At 46.8% G+C, this 16,679-nt stretch overlaps 1 protein-coding gene across 2 annotated transcripts in view; it reads right to left on the bottom strand.

Moving 5' to 3' along the window:
- The window catches only part of LOC144821393 (sodium-dependent phosphate transport protein 2B-like), a 60,805-nt gene extending 49,016 nt beyond the window's left edge, over positions 1-11,789 (bottom strand). Inside the window, exons 1-3 of one of the 2 annotated variants that reach the window (XM_078678374.1) lie at positions 11,232-11,789; positions 2,296-2,403; positions 2,035-2,196 (exon numbers count right to left, since the gene is read on the bottom strand). In XM_078678374.1, the coding sequence (XP_078534500.1) occupies positions 2,035-2,196; positions 2,296-2,398 (265 nt within the window). In that variant the 5' untranslated portion in view covers positions 2,399-2,403; positions 11,232-11,789. Of the gene's footprint in view, positions 1-2,034; positions 2,197-2,295; positions 2,404-11,102 lie in introns of both variants that reach the window. The other variant, XM_078678373.1, reaches the window with a different exon arrangement.
- Positions 11,790-16,679: the final 4,890 nt, after the last annotated feature.

Below are 16,679 nucleotides of genomic sequence, written 5' to 3' on the forward strand. Positions count from 1 at the left end.
CTAAAAAGGCGGGCGCTTTCAGGAGGTGCATCCATCGCCACCTTAAAGGGTGCCCTTGAGTTATCCATCGATCACCTCTACTACTGCAGGTTGTCAGAACAACGTGCAATACCTGTTACCTGCAGACAAATCAGCACCACACGACCCCTCAAGGCGACTCTGATTCCCCCTGCTCTAGTAAGCCAATGGTTTTAGCAGTACTACCGCAGTACTGGGCTTCATGGCAGGAGGTTAGAGTTTACTGTCATGTAAACCATATTAGCTTCCAGAGCAGTATTTAGTGCGACATTCAAATGTTGCTGTCTTTCATCTTTAACACAGGCGTTGTTATGGGCCTAGAAAATACCTGCCTCTGGGAATGGCTGTCATTTCACCAATCAGAGCCTCAGTTGAGTGCAATGTGACCTCATTTACTTGCAAGCAGTCGTCACCTGAATCCTTAACCGCCCCCCCAACTTCATAGCTGGTATCATCAACTTCAACTTCTAATACCTCAATAAAATCTTGGAGAACAATATGTAAATAAAACTACAAAAATATGTGCAATAAAGGGCCATATTTACAAACCCCTGTCCGCATCACAACGTCACCTTCAGTGACGTTGTGGTAGAGATACGGGCTGCGCCTTATTTACAAGGCAGCATTAAGCCACATAACCTGGCTTAACGCTGCCTTGCAAATAAGGCCCCCTTTCACGCTATGGGGAGGGCAATGGGTGTTGCTGTGGGCGTTCAACTGCAACACCCATTGATTTTGATGCTGCCTCCCAGTTACAAGAGAGGCGTAAATAGGAGGCAGCGCCAGAATTAAGACCAGGGAAAACCTGGTCTTACCCTGGCGTTTTTGCTGTTTTCATGTGTGCTGCATTGTGCAGCACACATGAAAACAGCAAAAGGCCAATGGTTGTTTATGTACAGGAAGGTCCCCATAAACAATCTTTTTTTTAAATGCTGTTTTGCAACTTCTGTGTGTGCTGCATTAAGCAAAACACATCGAAGTTACAAAGTGGCATTTAAAGATTGTTTATGTGCAGTAAGGGGGACCTTCCTAAACATAAACAATATTTCCCTGACTGAACGCAGATATCCCTACACTATGGTGCAAGGGTGCCTGCATTGGAGCTAGGCTGCTGAACTTAGCGCCAGCGCAAGGGGAAACGCAGGGCTGCACCATATTCTTGTCAATATGTTGCAGCCCTGCGTTTCAGAAGTGGCGGAGCGTGTCGTTAAGCCAAGAGGCTAACGACACGCTCTGCCACTTCTTTGTAAATATGCCCCAAAGTTCCTTACTATGATCATCTGCCAGTCTCCCAGCTCAGGACAGAAATTAATACAAGGCTAGTTAACATTTGAATTTGAAAAGTGCCCCATACCCCATTGGTCTGCAACCTGCTGTATACCCTTCCTGTATCTACTTATGATAAGGGGGGCAGTGCTATGGTTTCAAACAGGCTAAATGAGTGCCAGGGGATACCTAACAATGCATTTTTGTGAGTCAATCCACCATTTAGAAAAATATGAGACAGCCAAAATGTAAGTAAAACAAGTAGTAAGCTGTCTTCTGAAGCAATCATTAGAAAAGCCAAACAGACATATGCTCCAGGCTACACCAGGAAGGGATCTGCTGCGGATCGTGACCTAGAACCTCAGAGGGAGAACCCATTGAAGAGATAATGTTCATTGCTTGCTCCTTGGCTTGGAAGACTGGGACCTTAAAAGGAAAAGTCATCTGTAGGCGCCACACAGGCCGTCGGTGTCTTACAGGTCAGTCAGGTCCTGAGCTGGTCTTTGCTTTTCCCCTCTAGACACTCTTGGTCAAATGAATCAGCCATCTGAAGGAAGTTAATACTCCTTGGTGTATGATTTTGTAGACAAATGCACAATACTCTGTCCTAGCCAAAGGATCAAGCTGTGGCGTGCAGGCCCGCACGCGTTCAAAGCTCAGGACATTTCAATGCAACACATATGCAAAGATAAATGTTCAGAGTATCAAACAAATGATAAAGTGCCCCAACTATAAAGATGGTATATTTACCTGACCACTTGGGCCCTGAACTTTTCAGTTCAGGCATGTCCCATGGATCTACTTCTCCTTGCCCTGCACCATCGCCCGCAATCTCAGTAGATTTATCCACCAAGGTGAGGGTGGAGTAAGCCGGCAGCAAAGCTGGATCTGGTTCATCTAACGCCATATTATCTAAATTGGGAAAACAAATTATGGGATAAGCTAACATTAGTGCTTAGGGAGAAAGACAACAAAACTACTGTCCTAGTATCAGAGCATGACGGGACTTACCAGGGGAGTGAGCCACGCCATTTCCAGTCTGGGATGGGAGTGCAGAGGAAGCCGCCAATTTGGTTTCATCTTGAGACACTTGTAATTCAGGGAGAGGTGCCATTTTTTCTAAAAGAATAAAAGATAAAAAGTGAGCTAATCAAAAGCACACAGAATTCTTCAAAGCACACAGCAGGATCACAGGCAACAGGAGCCTCTGTTCTTCTAATGAAACCCTCCATCATGGTTAACAGGGCTGGCCTGAACGCGGTCCACAGGTCAGTGCCAATGCAGGTGCTAGTTTGCTCATTCACCAATACAACATTACCCATTCATCAATGGATTACCCGTAAACCACCTGCTAAAAGAGCAAGTCCCCTACATTGAACCTCCACTGGGTCCTGGTTAAGTTAGCGTCTTTGCAAGCTGTATCCTTGCTTTTCTGGCTACATTATCAGATGGGATAACGCACACCTCCTGGTTCTGTTTTAGGTACTGAAATAATTTGCTCCTGTCAAAACTGACATTATTTAACCTCCTTTAAACCATCAATTTTTTGCCTGATTCCATGAAAGGAATATTTTAACTGAGAGAAAAAAATCATGGAAGATGTGTGCCTGGAACATACACAGTGTGAAACTATCTACAAACCAATTAAAAACTGTTCAAAAAGGTTGCACAGTTACAAGATAGGTGACCATAACAAGGGCAGGTGGCAAATTTCAGAAGCATATCGCTCTTGTTCTAGAACATGTGACAGAATACAGCAAACACAAGAGAATACACCAGTGATAGAAACAGGCAGGACTGTTGTGGAAGAAGATTGAACAGCCCTGGCTCATCAATCAGGTGCAATAGGATAGCCTTCTTCCACAAGTTCTGCAATCAAAATACAGCTCAGTGAATTAGTTTACCAGGTCTTCAACCAGCAGCAATACAATGCTAAAGAACTATGTTTTCCATAATTTAAACCGCTTTTGGTGCATGGTGCAGACACTGTATAGCAGTGATTCAAAAACTAAACTATTGTACTTGACAGAAAACTGGATTTAGAGGCTTTGGCAAAAAATGTAGACATGGAGCTGCCAACTAACACCTTATGGGACTCTACAACTAGCCATGACTTTGAGACAATGAAAATAGCTTTTCTTGCTAAGCCATTGCAGCTATTAAAGTACATATGAAGACATAAGCAGTACCTGATTCCAAGGCTATCTTTTTTAAAGGCTAACTGTATTCTGGCCCCTTGTCAAAGATGTGTGCAAGAGTCTCAGGAGTTCTCCTCGCCAATCTGTACTTAAAACATTTCATGTGCAGGCAGTGAGTGTGACCTGTCCTCAAGCAGACAAGCCTACCCTAAATGAAAGAACAGCACATAGCTATAACCGTAGCAGCGGAAGAACATTGAGGCATGGAATGTGTACGTTGGGTCAGGAATGATGGGTCTGAATGAAGCACTAACATGGACAGAAAACGTGCTCACCCCAACACAAAGAGAGTGCCCATGGGTTTGGATCATGAACACACTGACAGCAAGATGCACCCCTGGAGGGCTCTTTTCAGATTACCCTCACGGGCGCTTCTTATGCCAGTCTGCGCTACAAGAGGCTCAGTACACCACCCATTGCTGGAAGAGGGGGCAGGGTGGGTCTTGACTAGGACACACTACACGGGCTCCAGCTTACCAGTGCTTCAGAAATAATTTGACAGCAACAACCGAAGAATATATGGGACAAGGTATTTTAATGACACATGAATAAATGAAAGGTATTCGTGTTTTCTTACAAAATAGCTAAATGCAATAAAATGCAGCATCTGAACATTTAGCACTGTTTAACTAGGGCCCAAATATGTCCCACTATCATTTATGGCATCTTCTCGTCCACAGGAACCATGCCCATTCCCAGTAGTTAAGGTACAAAACCCCTGTTGCATTTTAGGATTGGTTACCTGACAGGCATAAGACTGTATTACAAATCTGCAAATATGCATATCCATTTACATATATTAAAACGCTCTTGCCCAACCACAGCTATCAAACGCTACTTAATCTGAACTCAAAGGTTATATTTCAGACTGATTATCAGGGAACCCTCAAAGTAAAAGTTGCCACATATCCTTTTTTGCCCACATCATCATCCGCTTGAGTCTTTTAGCTGTATATTAATTCTGCACCGGGTTAATTCCTGACGATGAAAATGATGGGAGTGGCGTTAGTGCAGAGGTGAAGTCACCTTTGTGCTTGGCTTCCAACGGGCGCCTGGGAAAGCTCTGCTGAGCAAGAAGGGATGGCCTGAGCGATGGTGTATCATATTTATATAGTGCTTCGAACCCCTGAAGAGGCACCAAAGCACCTTGAAGGGCAAATAGCACGCTGTGCTTGGCTAGAAAATATGTGGGTTTGAAATGAGGCAAATGTGGGACAATTTAGTGTTGTGTGTGATGGGCAGATGGGCAGTGGCATCAAGCAAAATGAAGCCCACCCCCCTTAAAGACTGTGAAGAGGGGCCCATGAGTCTCCCATATCTCACAGACATTCATTGGCCTTAGGCTAAGTGGGTGCCCCCTGAAGGGTTGGCCCCCTCCCTGAACCTCCTGGGCTTCAGCGGCCTGCGCTACACCGCTGCCGATGGTGTTCTTATTACATCATGTGTTGGGGTGCTTACGTGTGTTGTGATGGGGCTCTTAATATTAGAGACTTCTCTGTAGTCCTTGGCAAACAGTTGCAATCATTCAATGAGAAAACACATAGGCCAGGGCTGCATCTATCAGAATGTAATGAGAAGGCAGGGTGTGTTTGCTTTGGCCTATCAGTAACGCCGAGGAGTCAATAATTGGTCAGGGAAGTTATCCTAGCTGAATTAAGAGAACAGTGATCTTTAATGATTGACGGCGCCGAAAGTATACATGTGCCCAAGCTGAGATTCTGTTCTCCCTTTGACACCCTCACTTAACCCGGAGCCCCCTACCCTTGAGGTTGTATAAAATTATCACGTAAGACTAAACAAACACGTAGTTCATTTGCTTACTTAACTTTCAATTATTTCTCTATTTTAGTTTTGTTTAAACAATTTACATTTCAAAGTTCATCCTTCATACAGAGGCGAAATAAGTTAATATGTCTGTAGAGTCTGTCTGTATTGAAAAGTGGGAATAGATGGTTTGAATGTTTTCTGAGGTGGTCTGTTGGACCATGCTTTTTGTACTTTGTATGGGCCAGGCACGTCTCCACTCACCATATGCACGGGTGACAGGGAGGGGGACAGCGATGGACATCACCAGAGCATGCACTAGAGGACCACCATTTTATGCAGCACACATCAATGGAGTCCAGATCAACCCTGCGGTTCATCCACCATCCAACCAAGAGCCACACATCCAACACACATCCAACATGCACACAACATATGTCCTACATTGATGCCCCGGACATGAAGAAGGCAAAGAACTCCAAATATAAGAACTGGGTGGAGCTGGATGGGAGACATTGTATTCACATAGGCGCAGATTAACGCGACTCCGCCCGTGGTCTCGGCCACTCAGCCACCGCCATCTGTCGCCTCATCTCTAGGTTGATAGCCACTCTAAGAATGGGGATACCCTTTGGGTATTTCTGTAACTTCAGAGTCCAGATCTTACGTCACCATAAAACCAGTACTGCACGGAGCGCCTCCAGTTGGCTCTAAAGATGATTCAGCTCATGGGTGAAAAACAAGACTCCACAAAAGTGTGGCAGGGCAGGACGCCACAGCAGAGTACTTTCATCCCAACAGTGACACCCTTCTAGCATAATAGTTTTACAGTGGAGACGTAGAGTGCATTGGAGAGCATTATAACGAGGGCTAACTAATACATTCCTAGTCATGACAGAAAAGCCAGCAGATGCAAACACTGAGAAATTAGATCCATAGAAAGGTTTTGTCCATGAGATTAATAGTTACACAAGAAATCATAGGCAGCGTGTCACGTGTCATTTCAAAACACAACTATAGCTTAGATACCAAGCTGATAACAGGGTCAGAATTATCAAAAACACATGACTAAGTATTGCAAAAAATGCACCAACAATGGATGCAACACGATTCACAAGTTTTGAAGTATGACTGATGTGGCTAGTTTGGTCATGAAGTTACCCTGGTACAATTAACAATTGCTTCAGGCATCGAGTGTATTATTACACCAGATTGTGACATAAGTGCTAAGGGATGGAGAACAATGTCTTCAAAGGGTGTTTTTGCACCAATTGGCCTCTGTTATTACGCTTTGCCCTCAGTTCTGCAGAGGCGTAGGGCTGATGGTCACTGGTCATGCAAACAAGACTGAAAGAGGTACTCAATGCATATATATGCCTTAGCTCTTAGCCAGGGGTCCAAACGACCCTCTAAGTGACCCTTCCAGAAATATCAGTAAGTGTAGCTAGCAGGTGAGTATCATACAAACATACTAAAAAGTGCAAACCCTCAGGTACTCACCAGGAGCATAATATTAGTAAGCACAGGGTGAACAATTAATGTAGGAGGGACATTAAATGTAAATACTAAGTTACACAACACAAAATGTTTGTCAAAACTATCTTCCATCTAAGTGTCCAAAAGTGCCTTCTGTGGGCACAACCTGCAGATTCGGACTAATAGCCTAATCTGCAGACATTACCGCTTGCTGATGGAATATATGGCCAAGTGAAATTTACAAGGAGGGCGGAGGCCTGCATTCAGGTTCAGGTGTGGGGGGCTGGGTTTTCCCTGACAAGGGCAGTGGGGTACACCCTGTGAAGGTACTGAATGCAGACAAAGGAGATACCAAAACCATGTACTGTGGTATTTATCAGAGGAGGTAAATACCTCCAGTTCCAAGTTCTTCTTATGAAAATGAGGAATTGCATACAGCATTTGGTATTTTCCAGACCTAATTACACATTTATTAGAATTTAACATGTATTTTCCCACAGGTAAATTATAGTGACTTTGACCTGCCAATATTGACCAGGACAAAATGTTGGTGGTCTGGTAATGGCTGCATGTCTCTGAGCAGACAGAGGTTTGTGCAGAGATTGCTATTTGTACAGTCCAATTGGGATCAGGGCCCAAGTATCAACCATTAAAGCAGAGTTCTTCCAACAGTGTGGCTTACAAATAAGGAAGGCCTGGAAGCGCCACCTTATTCATTTGGTGCGTTCCCAGGCAAGCTGGATTTACATTCAGCAGCTGAAGGGCTTCAACAGAGAGTATGAACTGTGATCCTGGATACCCTGAGATAGGGGTCAGTGAGTGGGGGCAGGCTCAAGAATGTGGCTAAAAAGAGCAATATATTCTGTAACAGGTGTGTTATTTTCCTAACCTTCAGGTAACTGCGCACAATAAAAATGTGCACACGTTAAATGGAAAATAAATTCAAGTTAAACTAATCAGTTTTACTATGAAACCTCAGTTACCTAATGCAATTAAGGCAGATGTCTGTTTGTGGCAAGACAGCAGCATAACTAGAATTATGCAGCAGGAAAGGTCCAAAGTTATGCAGGATGGTTAAATAAATTATGTTAAAAGAAAATGCAAATAATACGACTTAATGTGGCACATTTTATGATAGTATTTCATTATGTTTCCATTTGTACACATGTGAATATTGTCTGGGACAAGATTTAACTTCATTAGTTACCAGTTTACCACCGAAATACACCAGCGCGCACCTGAAAGGTGACTAATCACCTTTTGTGGAGGACTGTCCAGTGCGTGGCAACATGTCGCTACAATTTTTATACCTTTTAATCTGTTTTAGCTAGAAACATTTTTTTGTTAAAATGTTCAGATTATGAAGCAGATGACTGATTAAGTGGCAAGTGCGACAACATTCATAATTAAGCAGAAAATGCTGCAGAATCACATAATTTCAATGGTCCTGCCAGAAAATCACAAAACTGAATCCTAGTTGGCTCAGAGGGGAATATGGCATGTGTATATATGGTGTTAAAAATTCCAAGCCTGTGACAGAAAACACAGTGTATATGTAAGTCATCATTTGTATCTATACATTTTAGTAGTAAGTAATAAGACTACACCCAGAAACATCTTGATGAGTGTTCCTTAAAAATATTGCAGTCAATAATTCTGCTGGTGACATCCTCACAACACCTCTCAATAATAAAAAAAAAACCTTTGTGGAGCTACAAGTGTCTCCATTAGTTCAAGCTTTTACTGGCTTCTGATGTTGACTCAACGTCCCGTGGGCAAATCACTTATTCTCCATGTGCCTAAAAATCGGACCCTGTGTAATGTTGCTGGTGCTCATGTAAAGGAGTGCTCCAATGCCCTTGGGCCGAGTTTCCACTCAATAGAACTCTCAAAAACCAAAAGGTACAGAGAGTGTTTCACAACTGTAGTGATTATGCGGCATTGGTGGGAGACGGGTGAAGGAGACAGAAGAGATATGCTTTTACTTAGGGACGCTGCTCAGTAGTGCAACAGGTGTAGTTGCTGAGGCGCCAGGTGTTCACAACACACCAATTATGGGGAGCAGAATTTGTTGGTCAATTTCTGTTTTTGTTGGATAAATTTGAGCCTTTGTAGTTTTCAGATTTATTGTGGATTTTGAGCTACTGAAAAAGTATCCATGAAATCATCTCTAAGCTCTGAACCCCTGAGCTCAGCCCTGCCCCTCCACCCCCCAGTCCTTGCCATAGAGTTTTGAGGAGGGGTGGGGGGCGGCAACTTTAAAACAATTTTGCTTTAGGGGGCCTCAGAGAAAAAAAGTTTGAAGACCTGTACAATAAAGAAACCCAGGTCAATCAATGCCACTAACAATCTATCAGTTCAGAAACAGACCTTCGTGTGAGCAGCCAGCGAATGAACCCAGACAGACGTCTGTGGACACTAAATGACACCACGGCACAGAACTGTCCCCTTGCAGCGCCTCTCCTGGAATCCCTTGCAGCGCCTCTCCTGGAATCCCTGTAAGAGGAGGGCACGCCCGGCCGCCACCCTGGAGGGCCACTGCCACTCTGCACTTGCGCCTTAACGTCAATCTCAAGTGTGGCGGCAGCGGGCCAGTCCCCGCTCTCAGTCCTTTGTTTGCTGCTGACAAACACGTTAGCCAGAACAGGTGGTGCTTAAAAAGCTCCGGAAGGCCCTTGTGTTTCGAGAAATCACGAGCACTTTAAGAATAAGCTCTCCTCGCTAAAGCAGGGAAACAAAGCGCGCCTTTCTTTGGGTCAGTCGGGGCTGTGTGATGTGGGCTGCTGAGCACCGCGGTGAGCACGGCGCTCATGCGTTACGCCACCGAGTCTGTCCGGCGGTTTCCCGCCACTGGCCGGGCAGACACTTCCACCCGATACTGTTACAGCTGAGGTCCACACTTCTGGCTGCGTCTTGTGTTCTAATAACAATCACGCGCGCCTTACTCAACACCTACTTTTCACAAGTAACATTCAGTGTCATGGTCAGTGGTGTAGCAATGGTCCCCGCAGCCCCCGCGGTGCTGGGGGCGCTGGAACTGTGCACGGGTGGCAGCTAAGAGCTCCTGACTGGATCCGGAGCGTGCCCCAGCCTCCCCACCGCCCCCTCTGTGTACTTTGCAGGGGATCCCCTCAAATGTCCGTACGCACTGACTTCTGTGCAACACTAATACATTCCTGTGTGACTTAAAACAACAAAAAAGTGTCTGTGGTGACTTGAAACAATGAAAGAAAAGTAATGAACGGCGCAAACTGCTTAAGAGAGCGAGTCACCGGTGAACAACAACACGGGCCAAAATCATCTCTGCTCAAAGCTGTGCAGACAGCAACCGCTAGACCAAGCAAGACAGCGGAACCACAAACATATATTTAAAAGATACTCTGCTTCCGGGGGGAAAGGCAGAGTATTTTTTTTTGAGTGTTTGTTGTCTCTCCCAACACGGATTGCTCTTTGGCAAACGCTGAAAGTATTATATTTAATTAAAGCTCAAAAACACACACTGCAGCTTGAAAACATGTAAACACCATGCAGACGAACACAGGACAATTTCTAAAACTCAGAGGAGGAAATCAAAGGATGCCCGGCCCACCCTAAAGAGAACAAGATCACCTTTCTGGGCCTTTAGCTCACTCTGTGTGATCTGTCATTCAGCAGAGAGCAAAATAAAGCTGCCAGTCCAATGCTTTCTGGATTTAACACACGTCTCCAAGAGGCTGGTTTAAATAACAGACACCTATCATATGAAAACAGCATGTGTAATCCAATCAAAACTGCCATTTGAGCGCGCCCACAATCACTATCACAAATACATTTCCCCAAATTTCACAAAATATATCCAGCTGCTGAGGATTTGGGATGACAACACTGCTACCTAAAATAACTTGCCTAGACTTAGACAAGGTCCAATGACATCGAGAGGCATACGAAAGAAACGCTCAGAAATACTCAAGCTAGCAATAAATTATGTTTCAACACACATTTTTATCAAGATTTCTGGAACATTAAGTTTCCACCAGCCGTCTTTTTGTTGCAAGATTGTACAAATCATTCAGTGATGTTTTAAAGTAACATCACTGCAGTAAAACACATTGCCAGGGGGAATAGGTTGTTACTGCTGGACAGTGTAGGATGGAGTTTGTTAAACAAACGAAACTCTGTGATTACAATGACATGTGCTGACGTGTATTTTGGCAAAGCGTTTGACGTGTGAAAAGTGCGAGAAAAATATTCAAAAGTGCCATAACCCTGTTCTTCCGTGGCTACTCTCTTATTCGCGCCCCTCTCTCTCTTTCCTTTCTTTCTTTATTCATTCCTTCTTTATTCTGTTCTCGTTCTCCATCTTTTCTTTCTTTTGTTTCTTCCTTCCCATCTTTATTTTACCTTTCTCTCTTACGTGCTTTACTTCTGCCTTTTTTCTCTCTCCCCTCCTCTCTTTGTTTCTTCTTTCTATCTGTTGGCTCCTGCGGTGCCCACCAGTTCTCCTGACCGAGGCGCAGCCCATAGACTTACCGATCCCTCCAGTCAATGGCTCGCAGGAATGCGGCAGGTGCCTCGGCGGATGCTATATATACACGTGGAGGCTGTCATCTGCTCTCCTCCCACCGCCTCGGAGGTACAGCCCACCTGCCTGCTTGGCACACAGGGTGACAGCGAGGCAGTCTCCCACAGTGAACCCTCAGGCCGGTCCATTTTTATCAGGATGCAGGAAACGTTCCATCAGCAGGACTGAGGGTCACAGGAACACGTCCTTCTGGGCGCTGAAGAAATCTTCTTTCCACAGTCAGGATTGCGGCAGGCTCTTATCTGCAGGTCTTCTTGATAAGGACTCCAGGGCACAGCTTCATCGAGTGAGAAGTTTGTAAATATATAGGAGCTCCGTGGGCAGGAGGAGGGGGGGGGGGGGGGACTTAGATCGGAGCCAGGGGCTTCCGAGGTGAGACCTTTCCCGGAAACGGAAGGGAACATTTATCAATTGCACAAGCGCAACTCTACGTCAGAGCCATTTGCGCATATGCGCAGAATGAGCGCAGGTTCAAAAGTATCAAGCGCTGCACAGGAATGATGAGTGCACAGTGCACTATGGCATAGAAGCTTTGCCATTCAGGAGCAATGCACATCGGAATTCCCCCCAGCTTTCTTGGAGCCCAAAGGCCTCCCACTGAAAGGTGTGAGGGATGTACCCAAGGACAGAAGGGTGAATTCCGGTGTTCTGCAGTGGTATACGTGCGCTGACGTGTTGTTGTGATACTGGAATACGCCTCAGAGTTGCGTGGTTTTATAAATGCCAGGTGTTCTACCGGCGAGGAACGAGATGATCCACTCCAGTGCCTTCTCTTGGATACCGATGTTGGTGAGGCGCTGGACTAGGGTGCGGTGGCAGACCGTGTCGAATGCAGCGGAGATGTCCAGGAGGATGAGGGCCACTGTTTCCCCCTTGTTGAGCAGGGTCCGGATGTCGTCGGTGGCTGTGATGAGGGCGGTCTCGGTGCTGTGGTTGGCTCTGAAGCCGGACTGCGAGGGGTCGAGGGATCCGTTCGTCTCGAGGAAGGCGGTCAGCTGTCTGTTGACGATCTTCTCGATGACTTTAGCAGGAAAAGGGAGGAGCGAGATGGGGGCGGAAGTTTTTGAGATCGGTGGGGTCCGCTGTAGGTTTCTTCAGGAGGGCGCTGATCTCGGCGTGCTTCCAGCTCTCCGGGAAGGTGGCGGTGTTGAAGGAGGCATTGATGATGTTCCGGAGTTGGGGTGCGATGGTGGAGTCGGCCTTGTTGAAGACGTGGTGTGGGCAGGGGTCGGTCGGTGATCCGGAGTGGATGGTGTTCATCGTGCGGGCTGTGTCTTCGGTGGTCACCGTGGTCCAGGTGCGAAGGGTGGCGGTGGGGGGCGTTGGTTCGACGGTTGGGTGCGTGGGTGGGGCGCCGAAGCTGTTGTGGATGTCGGCGATCTTGTGGCGGAAGAACGAGGCGAGGGAGTCGCAGAGGTCTTCTGACGGAGTTATGTCGTTGGTGCCGGTGCTGGGGTTGGAGAACTCCTTGACGATAGTGAAGAGCTCTTTGCTGTCGTGGGCATTGTTGTCCAGTCGTTCCTTCAGGGATTTCTTCTTGGTGGTGCGGATGAGCTGGTGGTGCTTGCGGGTAGCGTGTTTGAGGGCGGTCATGTTGTCGGTGGTCCGGTCGAGGAGCCAGGCTTTCTCGAGGGTGCGGCAGGTCTTCTTGGAGTCCTTGAGGTCGTCGGTGAACCAGGATGCCTTCTTGCCTCTGGGTCTGCTGGGAGGGTTCTTTAGTGGCGCGAGGTCGTCGGCGCAGGCGGTCAGCCACTGTGTGAAGTTGCGGGCTGCTTCATTGGGGTCCGTTGTGTTGGCGGGTGTGCTCTGGCTGAGGGAGGTGGTGAGCTGGTCTGCGGTGATCTTGCTCCAATTCCTGTGAGGTACCTGTTGCGGGTGGTGGTGGGTCGTGGATCTTTTGAAGATGAAGTGGACGCAGCTGTGGTCGGTCCAGTGGAGTCCGGTGGCGTGGCTGAAGGTGATGTACTTGCTGGAAGAGAAGACGGGATCAAGCGTGTGGCCGGCGTAGTGGGTGGGGGTGTTGACCAGTTGCTTGAGTCCGAGGTTGGCGAGGTTTTCCAGCAGGGCGGTGGTGTTGTGGTCCTTGTTGTTCTCCAGGTGGAAGTTGAGGTCCCCGAGGAGGATGTAATCAGTTGAGGGGAGGGCGTGCGGGCTGCGGAAGTCTGTGATGTCTTCGCTGAATTGTGTGCGTGGTCCCGGGGGTCTGTAGACGAGGGTGCCTCTGAGGGTAGTCTTAGGGTCGGTGTGAATCTGGAAGTGGAGATGTTCGGCTGCGGCGAAGGAGTTGTTGGCGTCGGTCGTGATGCAGATGGTGTTCCTGTGGACGATGGCGATGCCACCTACGGTCTGGTTGATGCGGTCCCTCCTGATGATCTTGTACCCGTCCGGGATGGCGATGGCGATGTCGGGTGCAGAGGAGGCGTTCATCCAGGTTTCCGTGAGGAAGGCGACGTCTGGTGATGTAGCGTCGAGGAGGTTCCAGAGTTCCACGGCGTGTCTGTGGACGGAGCGGGTGTTGATCAGGATGCACTTGAGGTGGTTACTGCTGGTGTTTGTCTTGGCGGGTGCGGGGCAGGTTCGGAGGCAGGTGAAATTGCAGGTGCAGCAGGTGAAGGGTCCGTGGGTGTATCTCGGGGTGGCTCGGCAGCAGGCGTGGGTCCGGCCGACATTGAGTGTGTTGAGAGTGGCGGCGTCGTAGGTCAGTCGGGTCGTCTTGCCTCGGCGGGGAGGGCCAGGGGTCCTGGCGCTGGGCGCGGGCCAGGCGCGGACGGGCGCAGACGGGCTTACCTTTGGCGCACCTTTGGCGCTCAATCGGCGCTCCCGCTGCACGTGTCCGCTGCGCGGTCGCTCTGTGGGCGTCATAAGTAAGGAGCCGGGAGGGAGGAGCAGCTGGGTGGCGGGAGCGGGGCGGCGAATGGAATCACAGGGGGGCGTGGCCGCAGGGAGGCAGCGGCGGGACATTCCAAGAAGCAGCGGGCAGCGGGAAATTCCCAGGAGCAGCGAGAAATTCCCAGGAGCAGCGGGAAATTCCCAGGAGCAGCGGGAAATTCCCAGGAGCAGCGGGCAGCGAGCAAAGGAATCTGCAGACAGGAGGCGGCAAAGGCAGGCAGGAGCGGCAGCAGTGAGTGGGGCGACCAAGCCCTGTGGAGGGCTGAGCGGTCACTGGTGTACTTCTATGAGTTTTGGGTGTTTCGTTGAAATTAGAAACTAGATAGGCATGTTAGCCGTTCTTCCCCAGTCCCACATATTACTACCTTCCCATTCGTTATGTTCAAACACGAGGTACCTCCACAAGAGAATAAACGCCAATATTGTACCTCGGGGTCTCGTTGTACAACTGAGGTATTAGTTCCACTCACGTCAAATTCCATCTAGTTGCAAATCTGAATGGAAAACTGTATGGGACAGACTTAAGCAGGGCGACAGCAACCAGATCCTGATCTCAAAGGGGGAGCAACTGGGTTGAAACAAGTAATTGATATGGACATATTTTTAATTATAGCTCATTGACTTGATATTAATGACAAAAGAAATAGATAAGACAGATATGTTTCTCATGTGTATTCTGTATGACAGGATTGATGCTCAAACATTTATAAATGAGTCTTTGGTTACCTTGGATAGCATATATTTCAGGATGTATTGAAGAGTAACAAATGCTTGTGCATAGTGTTGAAGTTAATTGTCTGTATATAAATCATTACAGGGCAATTACATATACCCCCTGATTGTGACAGCTTACCATTGGTCTTGATAAAGGTGGTAACTATAAGGAGAACCCACTGAAACGCGTCGACGCACAGAGTGGTATAATTCAAGTCTCCAACACCAGAGTTGATATGCTGATGTCATAGCAATACAATATTGGTGTTATCACAACGGAGCCAGAATATACAAACTGTATTCAACAATTGCATGTTGTACCTGTTCTGTCTTTTCTTCTCAATTGTGCAGGTCGCAATTGTGTGTATTGTTTTAACCGTGTTTTAAGACTAGGGATCTAGATTAGTGAACTTTACTCCTGTGTTTTTAAGTTATTCAAAATAAATGAATTTTTAACTACCTATATGTTTCTATTGTATGTACTTATGACATTGTGAGGCTTGGTATCGTAACCTTCACTTAGCATTGTCTCAAGGGAAACCTCTCTTCTTTTGGGGGTATATGTTCGACCTCGTGGTCACAGGTTAAAATCCCATCAATAACGGCACTGGAGAACACACATTGTAGTATTTTGTCTCAAATCCCAATCCTTGAAGATTTGAGACAAAATAATCGGGACGCTGGACTTTCGCGCATGCAATACGTTTGAGTCGAACAAACGGATCACAGGCTTATCAGGAATCTTCAAACCAACCGACCCACAGACCATACCAGTGGAAGTTTACTATTGGGGAATGAAGAGCTATGACTGACCCCAGGGAACATTGATGATATACTAGCTGGGACAGTTTCCCTTCGCTATGCCCGTTTATTGACTATCACAGATTACCATAATTTTATAGGGAAAAGAGAAGAACTTGATGAGGAACTGGACATATGAGTGACATTAAACCAATACAGCCATGAAAAAATCTGGGAGGATGAAACACTTGTCGTCTGCTCCGTGTTGAAAAATGATATACTTGGAACCATCTACAAATTAAGGAGAACATCACATCATTTACGTTTGATCTGGATTTTCTTATCAAGGATTGGGATTTGTGACAAAATACTACAATGTGTGTGCTTCAGTGCCGTTGTTGATGTGATATTGTTCTGTACTGCCATGCTTTACAGTTTATTTGCACCTGAGGAGGCTCAGTGCTGGCACCCCAAGAGCGCCACAACAAAGACAGACATTGTGTGTCATTTTGAATATTTGGTTGTGTTTTACTGCCTTATACAGTGGATAGATGTGCATATATCGGGCATAGTCACCTTTGTTGGAGTTCACAGGTTCAAATCCTGGCAGGTCCACTCAGTCTTTCATTCTTCTGAGGTCGATAAAATGAGTACCATTGAGTTGGCTAACAATAAACATCTGTGATTCAGTTCCAAAATACACCTCTGGGTGGACGCGCTCTTTACAAATACACATTTTGTTATGTAGACCCTTTGTCAGCTATGCTTCTTGACCAGCCTGTGCAGAATCCCTCACCAAACAACTAGGACATTTGTCGAGGGACCATGACTGCCAGATCTGTGAGCTCCATAAGACTTTTTTGCTGCTCCACTGCTCCACTGCCACTGTTGCTGTGCCACCTGGCCTCCATCTCTATTTATAGATTGTTGAAAAGATTTCAATAGCAAAAGCTTTGGCAGGCTACCCACAGCACAGACTGACTGTCAGTCATTTATTTGTAATTCACTGTAGGAGGGATATTGTGAACTTGCATGCACAGCTCCCAAATAAA

This window comes from Lissotriton helveticus, chromosome 2_2, assembly GCF_964261635.1.
Source record: "Lissotriton helveticus chromosome 2_2, aLisHel1.1, whole genome shotgun sequence".
NCBI classification, from domain to species: domain Eukaryota; kingdom Metazoa; phylum Chordata; class Amphibia; order Caudata; family Salamandridae; genus Lissotriton; species Lissotriton helveticus.